A 26,561-nucleotide genomic window follows, 5' to 3' on the forward strand; every position below is an offset into this window, starting at 1 on the left:
TATTCTTCACAATGGGAGACTGAATAAAGTTATAAAGAAATGAATTTATAAACTTTCCTGGTTTAAATATTTTAGAGCTTGGCCTACCTATATCCATTATAGCAATCTTCCCAAAAGCTTATCCCCATCTGGAAATTATGGTCACATGATATGTCAGTGTGATATTGGTTATCAGATCTTTTATTCTGTGAATTTATCAGTTTCATGTTTTAGTTAATCTTACTTGAAATGGGTAAAACACGTTCCGATCACATTGTACTTGAGCTCAGTAAAGCACTGTAACAAAACCAAAAACTTATATTTGTTACTTGTTAGGCATTTCCTAAATCACCACATTAGTTCATTCTGAAAAGTGTAATCGTACAGCATTAAACTACTGCAATTCTACATATTTAGATATTCATAGCCAACACTCAGTTTCCCTGTTTACACTTACATTACCTTTGTTCACTTGTAGTTAATCTTTACACTTAAATATATCTTAAGCAAATCACAAAATGTCCATTTTTCATACTGTACATTGTTGTGATGCATACATTTATGCAAAGCATTTAAAACAACTGATTTAATTAATAGTATACTTTAAAAAAAAAATATTAGCCAGCCGTTTATCGGAAATCAGGCATAAATAACATGAACACTATTATCAGTATTGACCTGCACTTCTGCATTCTTTCTGGAAATCACACTTTTTAACTTCCTGGATATTTCCAAGTTTTTCATGATTGTGGGAACCATGAAGTGTTCGCTTTATATCTTAGCACAGAAAACTGAAAGCAATCCAATGACATCTTTATTATTAATGTATATGATTTCATCAGACCACGTTTTTTTTTTTTAAGGCATGAATTGTTATTTGAGGAAACTATAAATATATATATATACGCGCTACATGGACGGTTCTCTGGACTGAGTTGTTGGATTTGTCGAGTTAGTTACCAAAGTCTGGGTTTCAACAACATCCTATTCACAATATATACTTAGTACACTTTCTATATATACAGTCTGACAAATATGAGGACCTTTCATCAACTACCTTCAATTTAAAAAAGCATCATAATATTACAATCCTGAGCACCTATAATCCTATAAGGCAGTCTCATTGACTTTTTACACTTTACCTACAGGTTCAGAAAGGCTGCACACTTACACTGTACCTGAAACACAGACATCAACTTCCTCTTTGTAAAATAACCAGTGGTATGTGCTGTATCCTTTGCCATGCTTGCTCTTTCAAACAAGTTTCGACTAAGACAAAATAGTTAACCACAAGGCTACTGTGGTTACATATCAAAGGAAACACCCCCTGAGCACAACAACAGGAAGCTGAAAACAGTCTGCAGGAAGAGAGCGTGAGATGGGAAGATCAGATGACATCATGAGGAGAGGGCGACTGGTTGGGCGGCTGCTCGCTGCCTGGTGGGGAGGGTCTGGGAGGCGGTCCGGGGGGGAAACTGTCACACAGATGTCGTGGTGGAAGATAGCCCATATGTTGAGGGAGCGGCATTGGAGCTCTGGGAAACATTCCAGGGGGAAGTGGCCCTCGCACTAGAGGAAATGGTGCTAAAGGTTATCAGTTTGTACTAAGACAGTATACATAGAATTTAAATAAAGGTGTAAAAAAAAGAATCCAAGTAGCTGAGTCCTAACTTGTAATAATTCATATGGCAAAAATTAAAGTGTAATAATAATAATGATAAAATTTTATCAATTTGTACTAGGACACTGCCAAATAATCAGACTGAAAACTCTGAAATGATGAAGCCTTTTGTACAAATTCCCATGAATGTATATAGATTAAATAGTTTAATAAATAAATGTGTTAAAAAAAATAATAATCCAGATAGGTGAGTCCTATCATGATATAAATCCAGTGGCAAAAGTTTGTGTAATAATAATAATAATAATAATACTCAAAACTAAATTGATTCTACCTCAAATTTCTTATTTTGTAATAAATGAAATGGCAAAATTAAAGTCTAATAACATAATAATAATAATTGATCAATTTGTACTAGAACACAAAACGGAAGTGATGTAGCCTTTTGCACACACACAAACACATACATATACATACATATATATACACACACATATACACACATATACATATATATATATATATTTTAGTTAAATTGAGCTAAAAGTTAAGTGTAATAGTAATGATGAGAATTGATCGATTTGAACAAGGATAGTGTCAAATATAGATTGAAAATAGCAAAAATTGAGTACTAATAAATTACTAAAATTAATAATAATTACTAAATAATAGTAACCAATAATAATCAACTTTATCAACCAAATCATTTATCCAATTTATTTATATTTTTTTCAAATCTAAATTATTTCCCAATAAATATGCTTTTCATTCGCAAAAAAACCCTCACATTTCAGAAGCTAAATTTGCTTCAGATGCACTTACACTTTGTCTTTAATCTGACATTTCAGCAAAAATTTCCACCTGCACAAGTGGAAAAAGTGAACTTACTGCCCATGGCGGGAACTCCTGGCCCACGAGGGGGAAAGAACTCCGGAGGTCCATAAGGGCCCCTGTGTGGGAAACGTGGGTCCCTAGGGTCCATCGGTGGAGGTATTCCCATTAACGGGGGGCCCGGAGGAGGTCCCATTCTTGAATCTGGATCCGGGGGCAATCTCATGTCACCAGGCATCGTGGGAGGACCCTGTGAGAAGACACATTTCAGTTATGGCTGTGTACAAAAACTCCATCGAGTGATATAGTGCAGAGAGGTTTACTCACTTCTCTGCTCTCATTCTCACTGATAGATGAGCTGTTTCTTAGAAATGATGGATCTGAAAAAGAAAAGCAGAGAGAGTAAATAATTTAAGGATCTGTGAGCCAAAGTCTCCATCTTACATTTTCATTTTCATTTAATTCTTGAAGATTGTTGCAACAAAGTGCTCATTCATGCTTTGATAATGCCATTACATGAGCTACATAAAAACAAGTCAGCAGGGAGTTTCTGCCAATAATGGTACTCGAATTACCATGGGAATATGGAGCTCAGTTTTTCCTTATTATTTATGATGTTAGGCTTGTATATATGAGTCATATAGGCTATTTATAATTCTACAGTTACAGTTGACCTTTAAGAGAAGCAGAGGAGATGTCAAACATATTGTAGAAGAGGTCACATGGAAAGGCTCACCTGATTTGTCACCCAAGTACGGAAATCTAGGAGGCAAAGGACCCATAGGATACAGACCTGGAGGAGGCCTTCTATATGCCAAACCTGGATCTGGGAGAGGGTGACCTAAACATAATATTAAAAAAAGACATTAATTTAGTTAATTAATTATTATTATAATAACTAAACCCTAGAGCCTTTTGAATGCATATTATGGCATCAGATAAAACATTTACATATTTAGGTAACACTTTATTTTACAGTATCTTTGTTACATATGTTACATATACTCACCATAGTAATAACAGTAAATTATGCATAATTATATGCAAATAGCCCTCAACCAAATCCTAATCCTACCCTAACCCTATAGTAAGTACATGTAGTTACTTAATATTACTCAGTACATAATTATATAATTACACTGTAACAATGACACCTTAAAATAAAGTGTAACCTATTTATTTATAATATATATGTATGTAACTACACACTACAACCTTTCGAGCACATTGTACATTACGGTTACACTTTATTTTAAGGTGTCCGTGTTACAGTGTAATTATATATTAGAACTGTGTAATAATAATTAATTATAAGGTTAGGATTAGAATTAGGGTTTGGTTAAGGTTAGTTGCATGTAATTATGCACAATTTACAGTAATAATTATTATTATATAGTAAGTATTATAGTAACTACATGTAACGTGTAACAAGGCCACTGTAAAAAAAAAAAGTGTTCCCTGCATTACAAATAAAAACTGAAGTTATTATACATCTAAAAAGACCTGGCTGATGAACACAGAGGATGCAATGGTAATGATGCACTACACACAATGTAAAACCACCACTCTAGGTTTGGCCATGATGATAATGACATATTTACAGAATGTCAGTGATGTCCTGTGCTCTTCACGCCTGCAGTATGAAATAACTAATGACTGCGCTGAAGCGACAGTATTAGGCCCAGCAGTGAGGAGCAGCAGGGGGCAGTGGGACAAAGCCTGACGCACTGGCCAAAAACGCAGAAACGTCTAGAACAAAGAAGGCCCAGTTCTGCGACTCTTCAATGAGCTGTGCGGCTGAGTCAGCGCTTCTCAGCGACCTCTGAATAACTGAGTTTGAGCTTCAGTAACAGAAACACCTTTATATGAGCCTCACTTCACACAGTTGGCTAAATTACAGGCACAAGACAGTTCAATAATTGCTATTCATAAATAAATAGCAAACTGACACTGAAATGAGCAAATAAGCCTCATTGTTTGCATATTGTACGCTTCTGAAGCATTTATTTTTTCAATTTAATTTCGGTAACACTTTACATGAACTAACAATGAACAAACCATTTGTTACAGTTTTGATTAATCTTTGTTCAAAAAAAAATACAGTCGTTCATTGTTTGTTCATGTTAGTTCACAGTGCATTAATGTTAACAAATACAACATTTGATTTTAATAATGTATTAGTAAATGTTAAAATGAATATTAACTAAGATTAATTAATGCTGTAGATGTATTGTTCATTATTACAGGGATTAAAGTGAAAAAAATTCTTCTGACTGAAATTTTTTTTTTAGGCCAAGTCATATTCCTTTAACTTTTTAAATAGTCGAGACCAATAGCGTTTTAAGGGGAGACGTTTTAAACCGCTTTAATATTGCCAGTAGGCGTATTTTAAAAGCTATATTTTAATCTATGAAAACCAGGCATGGAACATACTAATATAATTAATAATTTGCATATATATATATATATATATATATATATATATATATATATATATATATATATTTATATATGCAAATTATAACACGTTTACACAAAATTTGTTAACACACAAGTAAGTTACTTTTCCCCTTTACTTAACATAAATTGTAAGAATATGACTAATAGTAAAGACTAGTACTAATAAATACAGTGCTATGAATAAGTTTAGACACCCATGCTAAAGTTGACTAAAAAGAGGAATAAAAAATCATCTTTTGGAAATTGAACTTAAAGGTATAGCGGAGGATCTTTCCGAATTTTAGATAAGTCCCGCCCTCTCCACTTTTTGAAAAGTTTGATTGATTCACCAGAATGATTGACAATTAGGAGGACCAATAGTATAGGGTATCCACCCGGAAGTAAAAAGATCCTCCGCTATACCTTTAATGCCTTAATTTAAAAAATTAGGAAAAATCCAACCTTTAAGGACACCAATTTTCTTTGTGAATGAATAATGTATCGTAAATAAATAAATGTTCTTCCTTAAAATACAGGGTGCATAAGTTTGGACACCCCTATGTTAAATTCCCATAGAGGCAGGCAGATTTTTTTTTTTTTTTTTTTTTTTAGGATACTATGAATCCTGATAAAGTTCCCTTGGCCTTTGGAATTAAAATAGCCCCACATCATCACATAGCATTCACCATACCTAGAGATACTTTCCATAAGATCATCTCTCAATGCAAATCAAACCAGCTATTAGGCTAACTGAAATACAACCATGCCAATCTCTAGGTATGGTGAAGGCTATGTGATGATGTGGGGCTATTTTAATTCCAAAGGCCAAGGGAACTTTATCAGGATGCATAGTATCCTGGATCCATGAAGTAACTGGCCTTTAAAAATAAAAATCTGCCTGCCTCTATGGGAATTTAACATAGGGGTGTCCAAACTTATGCACCCTGTATTTTAAGGAAGAACATTTATTTATTTACGATACATTATTTATTCACAAAGAAAATTGGTGTCCTTTAAGGTTGGATTTTTCCTAATTTTTCAAATTAAGGCATTAAGTTCAGTTTCCAAAAGATGATTTTTTATTCCTCTTTTTAGTCAACTTTAGCATGGGTGTCTAAACTTATGCATAGCACTGTAAACATTAGGCCTAGGCTAAAGCTATTAAATAGCAGTCCCAAACTAGTTTTTGTTAATACAATGTTGGTATGAGCCAGTCATTTAAAAATATAAAAAATAACACAAAGAAAAATAGTGGCATTTTGGGGTTATATGGAAACGACAGTTACCATGGTGAATACACAATATTAACAATAACTGTTAATGAAACATGGAAACTGGTGAATAGAATGAGAATCATACCTGCATTACTTTTATTTCGTGTAATTTACAACGTAACGGCGTTGCATGCTCGTAGTTTCTTTTGCACTTGATCAGTGAAGCAATACAGCGCGCGGCGCTGAATTTGCGCGTGCAATTGAGTGTGCGCTACGAGAACAGGATAACGGCTGACAGGACAAGAAAGTCCGTTTTTCTGAGGTGAAAAACTTTATTTCAGCGTACACTTATGTCACTGCCTGCCTGGTAGTTCCTATTGTGCTGGGTTTTCTGAAGTAGTCATGATTCGCCTCTCATAACATAACATGCTCTAAACACGCACGCAGTGTGGAAAAGGAGGAGCGGAGGCGCGGGGAGCAAGGATCACAGCGCAAATTTGAACTATATCGATGTGATATGGTCTAATTCCATATCGCATTTAAAAAATATATCGATATATTTTTTATATCGATATCGCCCAGCCCTACCTGCATTATAAGTGTGTCACTGAAATATAGTTCTACCTCAGCGCTCAGCTGTAGCCTGACATGCACTTTCCGTGAGCGGTAATTGAAAACCCGGAGTGGACTATGAGCGAAGTGATTACAGAGTGCTTAGAGTGGAGAGAGGAACGTGCTTTTGCTCCACTCCAGGCTTTGATCACATCCCCCTCAGCAGGGTGAATACACCTCGTCTTTCCTTAATTTAAGACCTATTCAAACTAAAATTAAGATATTTATTACACTATTTGAGAAATGAAAGCCTATTTACGGCCTTAAAATTATGAAAAGTGAATTTAAGACTTTAAGGACAGACTGGAACCCGCAATGACGGAAATCCGTCATAGACTTGCTGCAATTAACGGAAATCCGTCGTAGCGACGGAGAACTTTAATCCCTGTTATTAGATCATGTTAACTAATGTAGTCAACTAATACTAATGAACCTTATTGTAAAGTGTTACCAAGTCAAGTCAATTTATAATAATATTAGTAAAAATGTCTTGCATTATAATCTAGTTTCACACAACCATTTCCTCCCTCTCTCTGATTGTCATAAATAAACAGGTGGTTTTTGCTATGCTGTACCTTTAAGACTATGCCTGGTTATGATTGGCTAACCTCAGCAAATATGTAAAAAATAAAACTTATGTTAATGTGCTCATGGTTCTTGACTTTTGAGAGCTAGAGAAGTATTTCCTCCTGCTACAGGACAGCCAGAGCAGTGGGAACATCACTGTACCTGGAGGGCCGGGAGGGCCCCTGCGTTCCCTGTCCCAGGAGGGAGACAGTGAGCCACTATCAGAGTGAGGGCCACTCCGCTCAAAGTCTGGCCCACCACTAGGGGGCTCTACCATGCCTCGGGATGCTGATTATGTGACAGTGAGAGTGAAGGAAGATGAATGGAGTGGAGAGACAGCACATCCAAATATTTGAGGAAGTTAAGAATGGAAAAGGGAGGGAAGGGAGACAACCAACAAAATATTAACGAGGTAATAAAACATGAAGAGACTCGACTATATGTAAACTTGGGGAATGGTTGGTTGCCCACGGTTTAGTGTGCGTTTTGTACCCTAAAAAAAAATGCCACTGGTACATCTCAGGTGTTTAATTATTATTGATATGCAATAAATAACCTAAAGAGGATAAAAAAAACTCATAGATAGTATACTAATAGTCACTTGAGCAGTTGTGAAGATGGTACTGGATATATCAATTATATTCCTGTGATGGTGCTGATGATGAAGCTGAATTTACAGAAGCCATTAGAAATAGCCACGTATCAAGCATTTACCAAACCAAGCAAAGCAAAGCAAACCGTGAGAAATCAGACCCGTTACCCTTAACGCAAACATGTCAACTATATTTTATGGGAACATGCAGTTTTACAGGATTCATGAAGGTGATACAAACACACACACACAAAATATAGCAAGATAACCTTGCTAAACTAAAGACAGAGAATGCAATGAATAAATCACATTGCTCATACTAGCTAAGAGACATTTCCCAGAATATAAAAGGAAAGGATTTGTGTATATCACCTCTGCCTGGACCCATAACAAACTGAGGTGAGAGTCGAGGGGGGCCGTCCATTAGTGTAGGAGGGGACAGGAAGGCCCGTGTTTCTGAGGATGGTCGGCCGAGAGGAGAGGGTCCATATGGAGATCTTTCATCTTAGACATGGAGAAATGCATCTCATGTTTAATACCATTTTAAACATAGAGAGACATGTACTATGCAAGGGAAATGCAGAGAATCTGACCTCTAAATAAAGGTCTGCCTTCTCGTATATCCTTATCGAGAATATCGACTTTGAACTGGGCATCAGTCAGCCTGTAATTGTAAACACATTCATATGAATGAGTAAATGCTGCTTCTCTTGTATAGAAAACACTAAAGCAAAGTACTCTCTAGCCAATCTCACCTCTGGCGGAGATGAGCGTTTTCTCTCTTGACATCAGCCAGGTCTCGATCCGCGGCCCTCGCGGCTAGCTGTAACACAGACGATTCAGAATACAGAGAGCATCAGACACAAAATACATCTGTAAGCTACTGACAACTGATATAGATCAAACTTAAGTGGTCGGAAAACAACTTACCCAGTTATCATGCGCCTTTTTCTCATGAGAAGTAATCTGTATATAATAAATACAACAGGATATTATAAATTGGTCAGGTTTTGAACATTTTAAGATTTGTGTCTGACATCCCAGACACATTGTGTCTGACATCGCTCGGCATCCCTAATAAATATATAATATATATATATATATATATATATATATATATATATATATATATATATATTTATTAGGGATGTCGAGCGATTCAAATCACCTAATATGTGTGTATATATATATATATAAATCATGGACAGAGTCTGTAACTCTGTAAGTAAGGAATTTTAAGTGTGTCACCTGATTCTTATAAGCTTGTGAAGTCCGGTCCAGTTCCTCCTCTAGTTCTTTGGCTCGTTGTCTATTTAAACATAGTGAAATAGACTATAATGTAACCTTCCTGTTTTGGTGAACATCCATTTTGCATTATGTTTCCTGCCTTTCTCAGAGCACATTTCCTTTTATTTTAACACATACTCGAACATACTTAACGCGACTTCCTCATGTGTGCTAAACAAGTTTCTCTCACCTATAAGTGACGAGCCCCTCTGCAGCGAGACTGATCTTTTTGCCTGCCTTGTTGAGCTTCTCCTCCTTCTGCGAGCGCTCCTTCTCCTCCACCGTCAACAACCTGACCAGAGTTTAAGAAATAATTGAATTATTGGCATTAGTATTTTCATTTCCAATGAAAAAAAGAGACAATGAGTGGAAGATGAAGTTTGTGTTTTATGAGATGCAGCTTCTATGCTCCGGTCCAAACCTGTGCAGTTTGAGTTCATTCTCCTGGTACATCTCCGTCATGATCTGGAGTTTCTGCTGGAGTTTCTGGCTTTCACTAGAATAGCTGACACTCTCTGACTCCAACACCTCCTTCTGCCCCTCAAGTTGTTTGATCCCCTCTTAGAATACAGAGAAACAAGAAAACAAGTCTAATCTTCATTTGGAGTCTAAATTATACTGTTTGATATAATCAGGCTAAACCAAATAAGCTCCAGTTGTATTGCTCATCATACTATTTGCATAGTAATTGCTATCCTATAAAAACTTGTAGGAAAGATCTGCCAACCATTTCCTTTTGGCCGTTCCAAGAGCAAGATTGAAGAGCAGGGGAGACTGTGCGGTTGCTGCGCCACAACTATGGAATAATTTGCCTCTGCATGCTAGGCATGCCCAAATCTAGACCTATTTTTATCCTAAGGCGTTAAACACAGTATGAGAGCTGTTAAATGTTGTGTTTTATGCGTTTCACTTGTTTTATTGTGACCCTGTGTTGTACAGCACTTTGGCAAAAACCATTTGATTTCTTAAATGTGCTTTATAAATACATTTGAATTTGAAAGCAAATCCATCGTGATGCAAGATAAGAATACAAATTGATCGGATAATAAGGTGCATAAGGTGCCTAAAGATCTTACCATGTATGAATGGGTCACACTGTCTTTCTACAACCAATCAAAACTTTTAAATCAACAAAATAATATATCAAATGAATAGTTTCATGCATCTTTAAACCTGTTTGAATTGTGGAACCAAACTGTTTACCTAGGAGATCTTCTTTGGCTTTCATTTCATCTGCAAGTTTGCCGAACACCCTGTTTTTGTCCTCCTCCATGGACTTTAAGTCTGCACTCATCTGTGACAAAAAGAAGGACTCACTTATTTATAGCATAATTTCTATTAGTATTCTGGATGTAGACAGGCATTATTCATTTAATCTGACACATAAGGGTTGTGTTTCAAAACCTAATGAGCTGCCATCCTAGGCATCATGTTTGGCAGTCATATGTGCCATCTAGGTGGTTCACTATGTTAGAGACAACCAGGATGTAAGTAGGAATACCTTGGCTGCTTCAATGAGTTTCTGTACTTTTTGCTTCTCATGGGATTCTGCAAGGATAACAAAATTCATGAGACGATACTTCAAGACTTGACTTAAAAACAGACTAACAATATTCCCACCTGAACTGTCTCCATTCTCAGTTCCAGCTGTATTAGTGCTGCCATCAAAGCTGCTCTCGTCCTCAGAATCCCAATCTCTCATCTTCAAAAGGCACTCTGTCAGGGACTGATATAAGAAAAGAAAAAGACAAACAGATTTTTAGAAATGCAGTTTTACTGAAATGCAGTTTTGGGTACAAGATTGTGTGGACAGACCGATCTATCGGTGGACAAACCAATATATATATGACACTGTGTGGTTGAAAAAACTGTTTGTGAAGCTGTTTCATAACTTTACAAAGGGCTCCAGACTGTCACCAAATGGTCTCCGACCTTTTTTCCTGCCGGTGCGACAATTTTACTGGTGCCACAAACTTATTGCCCAACTGATAAAAGCTGCATTAATAATCACAGCTAACTGCAAGATCTAATGAGAAGCATTCAAATTTAGCGCACAATTCTCTGTTATAAACTGAATCGGATCAAACAGCACTGATGTAGAAACCAGGAGAAACACTGTGCCATGAACGAACAAGTTATAGAAGGCTTTTCAATCCACAAATCACAAACATTCACCATGGATTTAACGTAACAACGCTAACTGGAACCATGGTATTGTGGCAGAAATATTCATCTCAGGTTTCGAATCTTTTGAGATTAAAATGTAAGCACATTTCAAGGGCTTTCAAGTGCTTCACACTTTTTCCAGCACTTCAAAGCTCTAAATATAACATTTTAATGTGATGGTTTGTAAAACTAAAAGTTTGAAGATGTAGGAAAAAGAAGACTTCGTGGCAAACAAACACCTTTATTTTTATTTTTTATTAAAGACATTAAATTACCACTATAAACAGTAGATGGCGGCAGAGGAGCACTTATTGACTTTAAAAAGTGGGAAGTCACAAAGTCTCATGAAAAACAAAATCTTTTCTTCAAATTGTGACTGAATTACACAGAAAGCAAGTAAAGAGTGCTCCTTTAAGAATCACTTAAGCTGTTAGTCAGTTCAGTATGATGCTAATAGAACAATGGTACATTTAAAAGAAGAATACTTACATTTTCCCTATAAAAATTAGGTTTTTGTACATTACTGTTAATAAAAGTACATTTTTATCTGCATCTCAATTCAAGCTCAGTGTTTTACTGTCAAATTTCCAATAAACAAACATACATGCACACGCAAACATATCATTAGTAACTGCACTTATTAATGCAAAACAATAGTCATTTTCTGATTATTAATAAAACTTAATAAATAATATAATATTATCCCCCCCAGCAACACCAAATCAGGTGCTAGCACCACCATCTGTAGAACTGAGCGGCAGAGGTGCTACTGCTCTTAAATGCTAGTCTGGAGCCCTTTACACATGATAACTGCTCTCTCTGGATCAGCATCAGCACCAACCAAGATTTATGTTTCGCTGTGATCATACTTGTCAAAGGCTTAATAGAAATAGCGAATCGTTGTCATTTAGGAATAAGAAATACGTGGGTGTTTGAACCATAATTTAACAATTAATCATGCAGCTCTATAATATATATATATATATATAAATTTAATTTCCACAATATTGTGTACATCTAATTTGTTATCAATTTATTATATCACACACACTACCGTTTGGAGTCAGTAATATATATTTTTTTAAAGAAATGTATTATTTTATTCAGCAAGGATGCATTAAATTAATGAAAAGACATTTCAAATAAATGCTGTTCTGTTTTAAACATTGATAATAATTAGAAATAGGGATGCACCGTTTAATTAGCACTTCTCCGATGGCATGTTTTGATTTATTCCGTGCACACAAGGTGGATAAGCTACAACAGTCAGCTGTGTGGACACTAGCTCTGAATTGTCAATATTAATTTCTCGATTTTAATCTGAAATTATATGGTTTCTGAAATCTAAATCTATCTAAAATCTATTTTCGGTTGAAGCCTGAACAAAATTTCACTAAACATTTGTTGCACGCCTGCCAGCCATCCAATAATCGTAAAAAGCTTTGCCCTTTGTTACTTTTAATATGAAGCAAAGTCTCAACTTAATATTTTTTTTGATTTTTATATGAAATTCAAACAATTTTTTAAAATTTTGGCGCTCTTTAATACGGCATGACAGATCACTGTAGCCTCCTTAGTTCAAGCGGCAGCATGGATCAAGCGTATGTGAACCGATCATCTTATTTCCTCTTTACTACTAGTTAGCAGGAAATAAACATGGGTGAACATCAGAAGGTATGTTGAAATATACACTACAACTTACCGAAATGAATCCTGTCTCATGTAATCGCTCAATTCGTGTATCAACCGGGGAAAGACGTCAATAAAACAGCTTGTAGTTTATACAATGTCACTAAATGTTAACCCCAAGAAAGCTATTCAATGTTCATGAACTCATTAGTTAACAGAAAAAAAAACAAAAAAAAACACTTTTGCTTAATATATGCAACTGTATTACATATTCATTACATTTTTGCTTAACCTGTTAGTGATGTCTTCATTATTTAATGTATGAATGAATAAATCTGTCATGAAAACAAGTTATTACAGTTTATTGTCTTTTAAATGTTTATATTTCTGGAGTAGAAACAATTCTGTTATTAAAATGTTGATTTCATGTGCAGTTTAAATGTTTGTACTCAGTTTTAGCTATCTGAGTGTTTGATTTATTAATTGATTCTTAATTTATTCTTAATTTTCGTTTTGGGTTTTTGGGCAAGTGCGTCTTAAAATTTCATTTCATTTCGGTGCATCCCTAATAATAAATGTTTCTTGAGCAGCAAATCAACATATTAGAATGATTTCTGAAGGATCATGTGACACTGAAGACTCGAGTAATGATGCTGAAAATTCAGCTTTGCCATCATAGGAATAAATTATATTTTTAAATATATTCAAATAGAAAACAGTTATTTTAAATTGTCAAAATATTTCACAATATTGCTGTTTTACTGTATTTTTGGTCAAATAAATGCAGCCCTGGTGAGTATTTCTTACAAAAACATTGTTAAAAAAATCTTACCAACTCCAAACTTTTTTGTGGCGTATATACTTGACAAACCCATACTAGTCAACTTCTATTCTGGTGTCGATGTGTTTTTACCTTGATGCGTTCGTCTTTATTTGTGCAGTCCTCCAGCATGCCAGAATGAGATCTTTCACACATTTTCATCTCCTCCTCCAGCTCACCGAGGCGTTCACCCCAGTCCTCTGCTTCTTGCACAAGCTGTAGTGGTGATGGCCATACATACACGCATGGTAAATGTAAGCCATGAAACGTCTTGCATTACAATGATTTTATAACAGTTATGTTAAAGCTTGAAAATATATAATTTTTTTCTCTTTAAACTAAACACACAAACACAAATCTCACCTGTGCTTTACTCTCGAGGAGCATTGCATGCTCTTCTTTGGCCGCCTGCAGGTTTTTCTGTAGTCTCTCTGTGTTGATCTCATGAATCTTCAGTGTTGTGTTGTCCTGCACATGAAAATACAGGTAACAGTTTAGAATTACAAACGACAATTATTGAGGAATATGACTGAAATATGCATCATACACATAGTCAATACCTGTTCTAACTGGGACTTTCGATCTTTAGCTTCCTCTTCTAAATTACTTAAAATCTGCTCGAGTTCAGCAAGCTGTAAAACAGAAATAAAAGCCATTTAGACAGATTCAAGCAACATAACGTGCATCTGTGTGTATGACAACATTACCTGATCCTCTTGTTGTTTTCTTGCTTTGTTTTGTTGGGACAGTTCTTCTTGTAGCCTCTTAACTTCCTTTTTTATCTGAGCATTTGACTGTTCAAGTTTCTTTGACGACACCTAAGGGCAACATAATTGGACAAGGGTCAGGTAACAAGTGAAGTGGTCAGGGAGACAAGTTTTTTTTTTAAAGTGCCTCTATTATGCTTTACCTTTCATTCAGTGTGTAATATAGCTGTTTGTGAACGTAAAAGGTCTGCAGAGTTTTAAAGGTCAAAGTGCACAACAAATCTCCTAAAAGAAAGAATAGATTCTGAATTGCCGAAACGAGTTGTCACTAATTCCAGTCTCATTTCCTGCATAATGTCCACTGTCCGTCTATAGTATTCATTGGCTGCCCGCGAACAACATCTACTTTGACCCGCCCTCAAACACTGTAATTGTAGATGAGGGCTGGAAGAGTTTGGTTTGTGTTGTCGACATGTTGAAAAGACGCTGTGTTTTGCACTGCAAAGCCATTGATACGGTAAAACTGACGCCATTGTTACTGTTCGTATAACTATGTATACAAGTGCTGAGGAAGTAATTTGGTAATGGTCATTTTGTTTTCGAAAAGCACTGTAGGCGGTAGACCAATCACAACAGACTGGGCCGTCTGACCAATCAGAGAAGAGCAGGCTCTCAGAGAGGAGGGGTTTAGAGAGACCAGATCCTTGATCAAGCCATTTCAGACACTGTGAGAAAAGAGGTGATGCTGCAATGTATATTATGAGAAAATGAAAATGAAAGTGTTTTTTGACCTTGGATGCATGTAAACCTATTGTTGGAAACCTCCAAAACAATAACAGGAACCTTTAAAATAGCATAATAGGGGCACTTTAAACATTAGTGGCTAAGCAATTGCATGTTTTTTTTACAAACAGGTTTGAGTGGCAACTATGAGTAATACAATCTCAATTGCACTTTATTTTACAGTGCGTGCACTTACGTTTACTTACAGTGTACTTACCTAAGAAAGTACTGGATAATATAAGGTAACTACATGAGTTAAGGTTAGGTTTAGGGGTAGGTTCAGGGTTAGAACCTAGTTATTACCCAGTTATTGCAATTTCTATAATAAGTAAATAGCATGTACACGGGGAACAGGACTGTAAAATAAAGTGCTACCACAATCTCTAATATATTACATTTGAGGACAGGTTATTAAAAAAGTAATTAACACTTCCTAAAAGACAAACATTGTTGAGAAACCAATATTTAAAGGGGGAAAAAAAACACACATAATGATCGTCTTTACCTCTAAAGTGTCATTTTCTGCAGCTTGCGCAGACATGCCATTGTTCTGCAGTTTGGACTCTAGTTTGTCAAACTGTTGAGACAGACAGACAGACAGTATTGTTTAGAGTAGGGGTTTTCAGTCTTTAAGATGCTACACACCCCCAAATATAATCATTCTCATGCAAGGCATATACATAGTTTCTTGTACAAAGACCCAATGTATATTGTGAAAAATATGATAAATATGTTTAAAATATTATTCCAAAAAATATTGTTAGGTCACTATCAAGTCAAATTATTGTCTTTTCTGCCCATTATAGTACCATACTGTTAAACGCATGATTTACTTATTTGAATCTATTTTTTAAAAATCAATTTTTATCTTCATTTCTATCACAGTTTGAAATGAAGTGTATAACATGGCATTTCTCACCTTCTGTTTAACCTCACTGAATGTCTCCAGCACTTTGCACTTTTCATCAAGCAGTTCAGCCACTTTATGTGCCATTTGCTTTTCTTTACCTGCAAAAAAGCCAACAGCCAGGATCAATTGAGAGCTCACAGTAAGTATCAGTTAAACAGATAATAAGGACAGGTTTAAAGAAAAGAGCCAATAAGATAAAGAAATGGGAAAACACCCACTTGCATATAGTCGACTTTTCATCTGCAGAACAAAACAGAAAAAGCTCATGATTACTTGGTGAAATGAAGACATTCATAAAGTATGCACGTTTTAATGTGATTCTTGAGCAGAAATGCCTGACTTACAGAATGAATGAACCTGCAGCTGAACAAAAGCAGTGTGCATAAACCTAAAAATCCTGTAAAAACCACAGCTTCCCATGGAAGTCCATATAAGTCAGGGCCAGGCCGTATATCGTCAGGAAGTGAAGACACAACCTAAAACAGAAGTTAAACAGTTATACTGATTCTCAAAAAAATTAAGTATAAAATATAAACATTTCTTTCCCTTTGTCATACATACACACACACACACACACACATACAAAGTGAACACAAGATTTTAAACAGGATGTCCTATAGATAACCTAACACCACTTTCATATGATGAAACCTTTTAGACCTACCGGTAATAGTAGTTTCGCATAAACTTTTATCACTTCTAAAATAATAATAATAATAATTCATATCACAAAAATCGACCAATTTGCAAATAAAATATTTTAGCACTTTTTACTTTACTGTTACACCACCTGACATTAACTCATTAAATTAATTAAATTAAAATCAAATTAAAATTATATAAAAGGACTATAACAACCTACCACGTGTTTAAACTAAAATATTTCTCATTTTTATAATCTCAGACATCCTCATTTGTCATTGACCAGCAGTAACTGACCAAAACCAATGCCACTGGAAGATGTAAAAGAACCATATACACTACACAATTTAAACCGTTATAAACTGGTAAATAAAGTCAGCTGTTGTAGATATGTAACGTTAAATAATTACGTTTAATAAATCAACGATAAAACAAGCTGAAATGAGCAACGAACCAGATGCATCAATGCTAACCAGCTAAGTTATATGCCTTAATATAGAGCAGTTTACACATTTAAAAGCCAGCATACATCTAGTTAATACTACACTCTAGTAAATTATGTGTACTATGATAGTTAACTTAGAAATATATGTGACACCTGCTGACAGCTGCCACACATACACACTAAAGCTGTTTCATCATTCACACACTGACACATACATCTTTGATTTTCTCCACCGCGAGTGTGTAGTAAATATTCGCTGCTCCTTTCATGTCAGTCGCTTCTGTGACGACCGACTCGGCCTGCAATTCGTCTGCCATGATTATATTCAAACTGAGTTCTTCTTTAATCTGTTAATTTATCTGTTGTTATGCCATGGTGCCGCCGGATGCTGCTCAACACTGCTAGTGCGCATAGAGGAAGAGCGCACTCTTCCTTTTTAGGGGGGATTCTTAACGCATAAGAGCTTGTGTCGGTAAAATTTAAGTAGGACACTTGATATATTTGTTTTATTGTTTTTTAAAAGATAAACATACGTATTTTGTTCATATAAACAGTATTTTGCTTTTATGCGAAAAACTGTACATTCCACACAACATTACTACCCCCTATAAGGGTCATGGTTTCTTCCACACGTCACCAATTGCTGAATGCCACAACGTCCCGTTCGTGTTTTAAAGTGACAGACTTACTTAGCGACACTGAGGAATTAGTCATTAAGCATTCACGAAAAAAATATTTGTCATGGGCTGGTATTGAAACGTATATAGTTTTGGTTTGTGGGTAAGTATGTTTCATTAGTGGGTGTGTCAGGTAAATATAATATACCTCTATAAACAAAGTCACTGAGACCGGTTGAGCAGCTCAAGACTGTCTGGATTCGACTTATCTCAAAATGACTGCTTAATTTACTTTCTAAGTATTTAGTTATATAAAAGTAGTACTGAAAAAATAAATATCATTACCTTGGCTTGAGTGCGAAATATGACACTGTTTGGCGACATGTCAAGACAGAAAATAGACTGTAGTCGTCGGCAGTTTCCACGAGGTACACAAAATATGGCATGAAATGCTATATATTTTGAACAAATAGTGGCTTCAGATTATTGCTTCTAAGTATTATATGGGATAATCAGGAGATAAATAGCCTATATGTAGGCCTACTGTACATTTACTGTAGGCTATTGTACAGTACATATACTGTATAGGCTAAGTTAGTTAAAAACACTGATTTAGGTGATTCTGTAATTTTCTCACAACAAACATAAAATAATGATCATCATTAAAAAGTTAATTTAAAAAAAACTAGAATAAATAGAATATAAATTCAATAATTTGTCTAAATTATGACATTGTATTATTTTAATTGTTAAACAGTCAAAAAGGGATTGGTTAAAATGATAATTTTAAAAGGCAAAAACAGACATTTAAGGTGTTTAATCTTTTTTAAACACTTAAAAACACGAGCTATATATTTCACATTATAGGTTAATTTGTTGATTTGCCTTTAATATATATATATATGTGGCCGACGTGTTTTGGAGAAAAACATTTATTTCATAATGTGATTTACCCCCCAATTTCAATTCTTTTACTTCAATGAAAGGTTAGATTTTTGCGAATTTTTTGAAGGAAAGATCAAAAGGATAAACAATGGAGATCTATTTTTTACAGCCATTTTTTATCATATTTATCAGGGGTGCCATCAATTTTGACCACCACTGTATATATATATATATATATATAAAACACCAAATGTACCCTTGTTTAAAATAGCAGGATACTTTTCCTACACCATTTCATATGAAAACCTACCTTGTCCACTATAGATGCAATTTCATTAATTGTGACTTCAACAAAAACTGCCATTTGATAAAATTTCCCTTCACCTGTCAAAAAGAACAAAAACATACATAAGTGTTTAACATTTACTATTTAATAGGGTGAAATGTCACGCCTCAAAAGTAATTTATTCATAATTGTTTTGGAACAACAGGTGGATGAGTAAATTATGACAGTTATGACAAAATGTTAATATTTTATTTTAGGATGATATAAAAAAAAAGAAGTGATTACCGTTCTGTGATTCAACATGCTCCTCAGAGATCAGTCCATGGTTTTGGGAAGTAGCTTTCTTGATTTCAGAAGATACCCAATCCTCATGCTTTCTTATTTCCTGCTCATCAATCTGAACACCCTCCACATTAGCTCCATTTGCTGAAAGGTACTTCTCCTCTGTGACTGGCTCATTTTGAGGGTTGCTCAAGTCATTTATATCAGATCTGTCTTGGGTATCTTGATTATTTTCAAGCTCTGTTGAGGAGATTAGTGTATTCTTATTCACATCTAGACATGATTCATGAACACAGCCATCTTCGCTGATCCCTGTGATGAAAGAGAGGGAACATTATAGAAAATGACAACTTTTACATTATACCATAACTCAAAGAGTAAGATCACAAAACCTAGATTTCCCATCAATCACATATGCAAAAGTTTTTGTCCCATGCAATATTCACCAAAATTATGAAATCTATTATCTGCCATGCTCTTAAGGAATTCGTTTTTTTTAAATGATCAGTTTCGAATCATCAGTACCTGGGCTTTCTACACTGACTTCTGTTATCACTGGTGAATATTTCTCTCTTAGAGTAGATAAGAGGGTATACAGTTTTTGTAGTGCTGGGTATTCATTAATACTATTCTTGCCAGGAAAACTGTTATGTTGTTGATTACGTCCTTTTGTGTTCATCTTCATATGGTATTCCAACAGCTGTTCAAAGTCACTGAGTTCTTCAAGATCTGTATTAACTTGGCCTGCATCAGTGTTTCCTAGTTTGGAATCCAGCCAAGATAACTTGCGGTCTCCGAATAAATCGAAAAGATCTTGAATATTCTGTTCACTCAGATGAGGATATAAGTTTGTATATTCTTTAGAAGTTTCTGTAGAATGGTTGACAGTCTTTTTTTCTTGAATTTCAGGGCTTCCAGGCCGCTCTTCATCACCCTGTTCCTCTTTATCTTCCGACTGCACCGCCATGTCACTATCATCACTTTGATCCCAGGTGCCACCAGTGTCACTTTCCTCCCTTTTCGTGACACTTTCTGAATCGGTTTGATCACTTTCCTCCCTTTTCGTGACACTTTCTGAATCAGTTTGATCCTCCATATTTGCAGTGTCAGTCTCCTCTTTGTTTTCAACACTCTGATTTTGATCAAGCACATTATTAATACTGCCACCCTGAACTGGGTCATTCTCCGAGAAGATATCATCTGTTAATTTTGTCTCTTTGGAAGAGGTATAGTCACCTGGTTCTTCAGTACTAACAGCGTTAAGAATTGTATCAGTGTCTGCATTTTCTGGTAAACTGAGATCATGACCATCATGTTTTGAATTAGTAGATCCATCAGATGTGTTCAGTGATGGGCTTTTTGTATGGGTTTCCTCTATCAGAGTCTCGTTTGTGATTTGTGTGTCACCCTTTAGCTCTTTTGTTTCAAAATAATTATCTGTAGGTTCAGAAACTGTACCTAATTCCTTTTGCTCTCTATTCACTACAGCCTCATCTGCATATTCACCTTCTGAATCAGTATCCTTAACAATACTAATATCTGCTTTTTGTATCTCCAGTAACACATCATGCGAGTCGCTGGTATTTTCCATGTCATCATCTGTGGCGTTTGGGGCTGAATTTGGCTCAAGGTCTGTATGTACATTTTCTTCACTAATAACAGCTGATTCATCTGTTCCAAGAGTGGGAATATGAGTAGTTCCTTCATCAGAAGGCCTTATGTTTGTGTCCAGTTTATGTTTATTGCCCACTTCCGTTGCAAGAGCTTCTGAATCTGATAACTTTTCATCGTAAAATGTGATGTTTTTTGATAATACTTCATCTAATTGTGCGTCATTTTTGTCCATAACTAACTTGTCATTTCTGTCCATAACTAACTCGTCATTTCTGTCCATAACTACCTTATCATTTTTGTCCATAACTAACTCATCATTTTTGTCCATAATTAACTTGTCATTTCTGTCCATAACTACCTTGTCATTTTTGTCCATAACTAACTCATCATTTTTGTCCATAACTAACTCGTCATTTTTGTCCATAACTACCTTATCATTTTTGTCCATAACTAACTTGTCATTTCTGTCCATAACTAACTCGTCATTTCTGTCCATAACTACCTTATCATTTTTGTCCATAACTAACTCATCATTTTTGTCCATAATTAACTTGTCATTTCTGTCCATAACTAACTCATCATTTTTGTCCATAACTAACTCGTCATTTTTGACCATAACTAACTTGTCATTTTTGTCCATAACTAACTCATCATTTTTGTCCATAACTAACTCGTCATTTCTGTCCATAACTACCTTGTCATTTTTGTCCATAACTAACTCATCATTTTTGTCCATAACTACCTTATCATTTTTGTCCATAACTAACTCATCATTTTTGTCCATAACTAACTTGTCATTTTTGTCCATAACTAACTCATCATTTCTGTCCATAACTAACTCGTCATTTCTGTCCATAACTACCTTATCATTTTTGTCCATAACTAACTCATCATTTTTGTCCATAATTAACTTGTCATTTCTGTCCATAACTACCTTGTCATTTTTGTCCATAACTAACTCATCATTTCTGTCCATAACTACCTTGTCATTTTTGTCCATAATTAACTTGTCATTTTTGTCCATAACTAACTTGTCATTTTTGTCCATAACTAACTCATCATTTTTGTCCATAACTACCTTATCATTTTTGTCCTTAACTAACTCATCATTTTTGTCCATAACTAACTCGTCATTTTTGTCCATAACTAACTCGTCATTTTTGTCCATAACTAACTCATCATTTATGTCCATAACTACCGTGTCATTTTTGTCCATAACTAACTTGTCATTTTTGTCGATAATTAACTTGTCATTTTTGTCCATAAATAACTTGTCATTTTTGTCCATAACTAACTTGTCATTTTTGTCCATAATTACCTTGTCATTTTTGTCCATAACTAACTTGTCATTTTTGTCCATAATTAACTCGTCATTTTTGTCCATAACTAACTCGTAATTTCTGTCCATAACTATCTTGTCATTTTTGTCCATAACTAACTCACCATCCTCTTTCGATGTACCGTGGTCATCTTCAGCGAAACATTTTTCATTAATGTATTCTGATAATGCATCCACAGTCGGTTTCAAATTCAAATCTGCATTTACACTTTGACTAATTGTGACAGTCTTATTATGAGAGTCAATGTGCAAATCTGAAACATTTGATTCTTGTGTTTTTTGATAATGCAACTCATTATGAATGTCTGTCTCTGGTAGTTCAGATGTATCAGCACCAGCTTCAGTGTCTGTGCTAATTTGATCATAATCACTTTTGTGTGGTTTGATAGTGTCTAAATTGTCTTGATCAGACAGACTTTGTGTCAGCTTGTCCTCTGAAATGTCATCAGATGAATCAGTCAATTTGATTTTGCTTTGAATAACATCAATTAAATTATTTGCAGATTTAACATCATCATCATTTTGGGTGTCAGATTTTTGAGAAAAGCCATCTACTTCTCTAATGTCATCAGATGCAACACTGTCTTTTAAAGTCGTTGTTTCGTCGGATAGTGCCTGAGTTTCACTAATTAAATCAACATCGTCAACATCAGACATTTCTTCCTTTTTCAACTTCTGTTGCTCAAGAAAGTCCTCCTTACCTGAATCTACCTCCTTTGCTGTCTTTTCCTCATTACTTTGCATGTCTTGCTCCACCTCTCCCTCTAAAACATCAGCATTGTTTGCACTTTTACCTTCTTCGTTTAAATGATCTGCTGACTTGTCTGTGCCGTCTTCTGTCATATTAGATTCTTCAGTGCTATCAAATGCAATGCTATCTTTTGTTTTATCAGACACTGACTGAGTTTTACTAATCACATCATTGTCTATTGGGTTTGAGTCCTGCTCATCAATATCACTTAACATTTCTTCCTCTTGATCCTCGCTATTATTTTGTTCCTCATCAAAGTCTTCCTTAACAGGATCTTCTTCCTTTGCTGTCTTCTCCTCATCTCTCTTTACTATTGTGTCTGCCTGAAATGGAAGTTGAAGCACTGATGTCAGGCCGCTGACTGAAAATATGGATTCTGAGCTTGATTCTGACTCTTTGGTTTCCATGTTCTCAGTGTTTGCAGCGGATCCAGGGCTTCCTTCCTCAGACGAACCGTCTTTGCCTTCATCATCCTCATCTTGTTTAGTTTGCTCTTCTTTGTAAAGGTTTGTAATTCTGTTGTACATGTTGCTGTACCACCCCGTCTGTTCCTCTACTTTTTCATTTTCTGATCTCATGTTCTCCATGGGACCATCCTCATTGTCCACACTGTCATCAGGGTTGTTTTCATCTCTCTGTATTTTGTCATCCACATCCATGTTCTGACTGGGGTTAAGAATGCTTTGGTCCTCCATGTGTGTGTTTTCATCTGCCATCTCAGCTTCAGGTTTAGTTGCGGCTGGAGTATTGTCTTCACTAAAGCCCAAGACATCTCTACCCATAGTTATCAAGGAGCTAGACTCCTGAGATGAGGTGTCTTTATCATTTGCTGGGTTCTCAATATTGTCCTGAGTGTCAGTCTTTAGTTCCTCGTTTCCAAATCCAAAAGCATTGGTTAGTTCACCCCTGATCCAACCAAACGTTCCAGAGTTCGTCTTCTCCTCCACGTGGTTCTCCTCGATATCCATCACTATTTTTCTGCTTTTGAAGGATTCTTCACTGCTTTCATCCTGTGGTTCATCATTGCTTTGTTCATTCCTGCCAAACCATCCATTAACAGCAGAGCCTATCCATGAAGACCCACCTTTTTCTGTTGTCTCGAGGCTGTTTTGATCAGAAACATCTTGAACAGAAATCGTTCTGGGTTCACTCTCTTCTCTATCAGTAGGTTTATCATGGACTTCATTGATATGGTTTTCTTGGGTTTCTTGTGTGAAATCTCCCAGATCATCAAATGCAGTGTTGTGCTCAATGACTGAACCATTTTCATCAAAGCAGATGAAGTCATATTCCTGAGGAGAGAATTTATGATTAATATTTATGTTCTTGGAAGACTCTTTTCTAACCAAATCAGCATACAAGGAAGAATTAGATCATTCAGATTTCTTCGTCAACACACCGGCTAAGTTGAGTCAGATAGTTCTGTATACAGAAAGTGAAAAATGATCTATTTCTACCTGATCCGAGCCTTAAAGTTTTGTAGTGACAGAAGTATTGACAGATCTTTTCCTCTGTATTGTGACACAGGTGAGATTATCGGGGGTTTTCGCAGTGAAGCCATAGAAGAACTATTTTTGGTTCCCCAAATAACCTTACAGTAAACAGTACATAAAATAACCATTATTTTCTTCATTTAAAGAACATTTTGGTAATCTAAAGAACCTTTTTCAGTTACACTTTATTTTACAGTACGTGTACTGTACTAAGAAAGTACTGGATAATATCAGGTAACTACATGGGTCAAGGTTAGGTTTAGGGGTAGGTTCATGGTTAGTACCTACTTAGTTATTACCCAGTTATTGTATTTGCTATAATAAATGCTTAGTCTGTACATGCAGAACAGGTCTGTAAAATAAAGTTTTTTTCCACTATAAAGAACCTTTGGTCCATCGGAAAGGTTCTACTGATGGTAAATAAACTCGGATGCATGGATGAATCATTCAATAACATGCATTAAGAAAACAGGGTGAATTTGCACTTCATGATGTCATGAATTGTTTTTGTTGCTGTAACTGATTGTATATGTTGATTTGATTATATTAAATAATATTTTCAGCCTAAAACCAGTTAAAGATGCATCACATGAAGCATATTTGTTAGGTTAACTTATAAAACCCTTTCTTTTAATTAAAAAATAAATAAAATACATTACCTGGGTCGGCACCTGGATTTCCTTTTTCTCATCAATAAACAGTTGATCAACTTTGATGGCATCTTTTGGGAACAATCCGGACAGCTTTTCTATCTGCAAAATGTAAAATATTATGAATATAATGCTAATATAATGTTTTTATTTATCAGTAAACGTAATTAGCTTAAAGAACATTAAACCCATACATGTATATTTTTAATTCATCAACAATTTAATTAATCAAGAACAGAACCAGAAAATGGTAGACTCACACTTCCTGCCCAGAGATCATTTCTTTTTCCAGTGAGTTTGTAGTAAACGGTGATCATATCCCCTTTTTTGAGGTTTAGAAAGCGGCAGTCTTCAGCTGTATGGTCTCTCTGTGCCTGCACACGACTTATCATGCCTGAAGAAATGAGAAACGGAAAAAATACTCAAAGATAAGAAAGCATGACAATAACTTGCACATGAATCACATTGAAATATTTTGCACAAAGCCATATAATTATAAGATGAACCGGTAAACACACATCACAGTTTCAGTCTAATCTTTCCTTTTATGGTATTTAAATATAAATGATCAACTTACTTTCACATTCGGGGTCTCCACATAATTTGTAGTCTGAAATCAGTCCCAAACCGTGGTGTAAAAAGCCAAAGACAACATGAAACACAATGAATGAACGCACAGCTGCCATGTTTAGATTCATCCAGCAATTCCCTTCATCTCAGTAGATCATATACATTTTAAAATCTAATAGTCAGAGGGAAAGCCAAGCTAAATCCCAGCTAAATGTCATTCCCTCTGTCTTGTCAGACAATGAGCCAATCTATGCAGATCACATTCTAACAAGCAGAGATTGGGTTATAGGTTACCGTCAGTAAATCATTAACATCACAACACACCACATCACAGACTCACATTGGACCAAAGCCACATTCAAACTGATAAGGTTTCACAATGTTAGACTACATGAAGTGGTAATCATTTTTTTTTACCTTGTTTGGATTTTACTTGACATATTATAGTGAGTAAATGCCCATTCACACCAAGGATGCTAATTATAAAGATAAAGTTTAAAACATTCTAGAACAACTAGTTTAAAACAACTAGGCCTATTCAATAACAACATAGAGAAATGATATAATTGGAATAACTTTTACAAAAAAAAATTCCAGCTGATGAATGATAAAAAACATTGACAGCCAATTAGAAACTGCAGAGGATGCTTAGAATAAACAGAAAGATATTGTGTTTTGGTGTGTATACGCTAATCATTATAGTTTTCCTTCTTGGTGTGAACAGGCCTTGTAAGACTTGTAAAACAAGCACAGTAAATATTACTAACCTCATTAAATTATCAGTTCAATCACTTAAGATAATAACTGTGCGACTAAAAGTGTGGTCGTCT

The 26,561-nt window shown here is 35.4% G+C and overlaps 1 protein-coding gene across 7 annotated transcripts; it reads right to left on the bottom strand.

The window, feature by feature from the left end:
• Window positions 1-162: 162 nt before the first annotated feature.
• mia2 (MIA SH3 domain ER export factor 2) lies at window positions 163-26,004 on the bottom strand. Of its 7 annotated transcripts, none has more exons than XM_084394126.1 (29): window positions 25,739-26,004; window positions 25,422-25,555; window positions 25,171-25,263; window positions 24,103-24,310; window positions 19,318-19,626; window positions 19,057-19,130; window positions 16,502-16,633; window positions 16,376-16,397; window positions 16,167-16,255; window positions 15,753-15,824; window positions 14,465-14,575; window positions 14,318-14,389; window positions 14,121-14,225; window positions 13,851-13,973; window positions 10,763-10,868; window positions 10,644-10,690; window positions 10,346-10,436; window positions 9,564-9,702; window positions 9,333-9,434; window positions 9,104-9,164; window positions 8,786-8,821; window positions 8,611-8,678; window positions 8,449-8,519; window positions 8,228-8,359; window positions 7,426-7,551; window positions 3,168-3,272; window positions 2,759-2,811; window positions 2,489-2,681; window positions 163-1,548 (listed from the first exon to the last, which is right to left on the bottom strand). In XM_084394126.1, exons 1-29 carry the CDS (start codon window positions 25,857-25,859, stop codon window positions 1,367-1,369), a joined length of 3,177 nt encoding a protein of 1,058 aa, XP_084250252.1. In that variant the 5' UTR covers window positions 25,860-26,004; the 3' UTR covers window positions 163-1,366. The 7 variants fall into 7 exon arrangements, with proteins under 7 accessions (XP_084250252.1, XP_084250253.1, XP_084250251.1 ...); XM_084394127.1 differs by having other exon boundaries at window positions 19,318-19,554; window positions 25,739-25,983; XM_084394125.1 differs by having other exon boundaries at window positions 19,318-19,554; window positions 22,969-24,310; window positions 25,739-25,983.
• Between the last annotated feature and the right edge of the window lie 557 nt (window positions 26,005-26,561).

The sequence above is a fragment of the Rutilus rutilus genome (genome assembly GCF_951802725.1).
Source record: "Rutilus rutilus genome assembly, chromosome: 21".
Lineage (NCBI taxonomy): Eukaryota > Metazoa > Chordata > Actinopteri > Cypriniformes > Leuciscidae > Rutilus > Rutilus rutilus.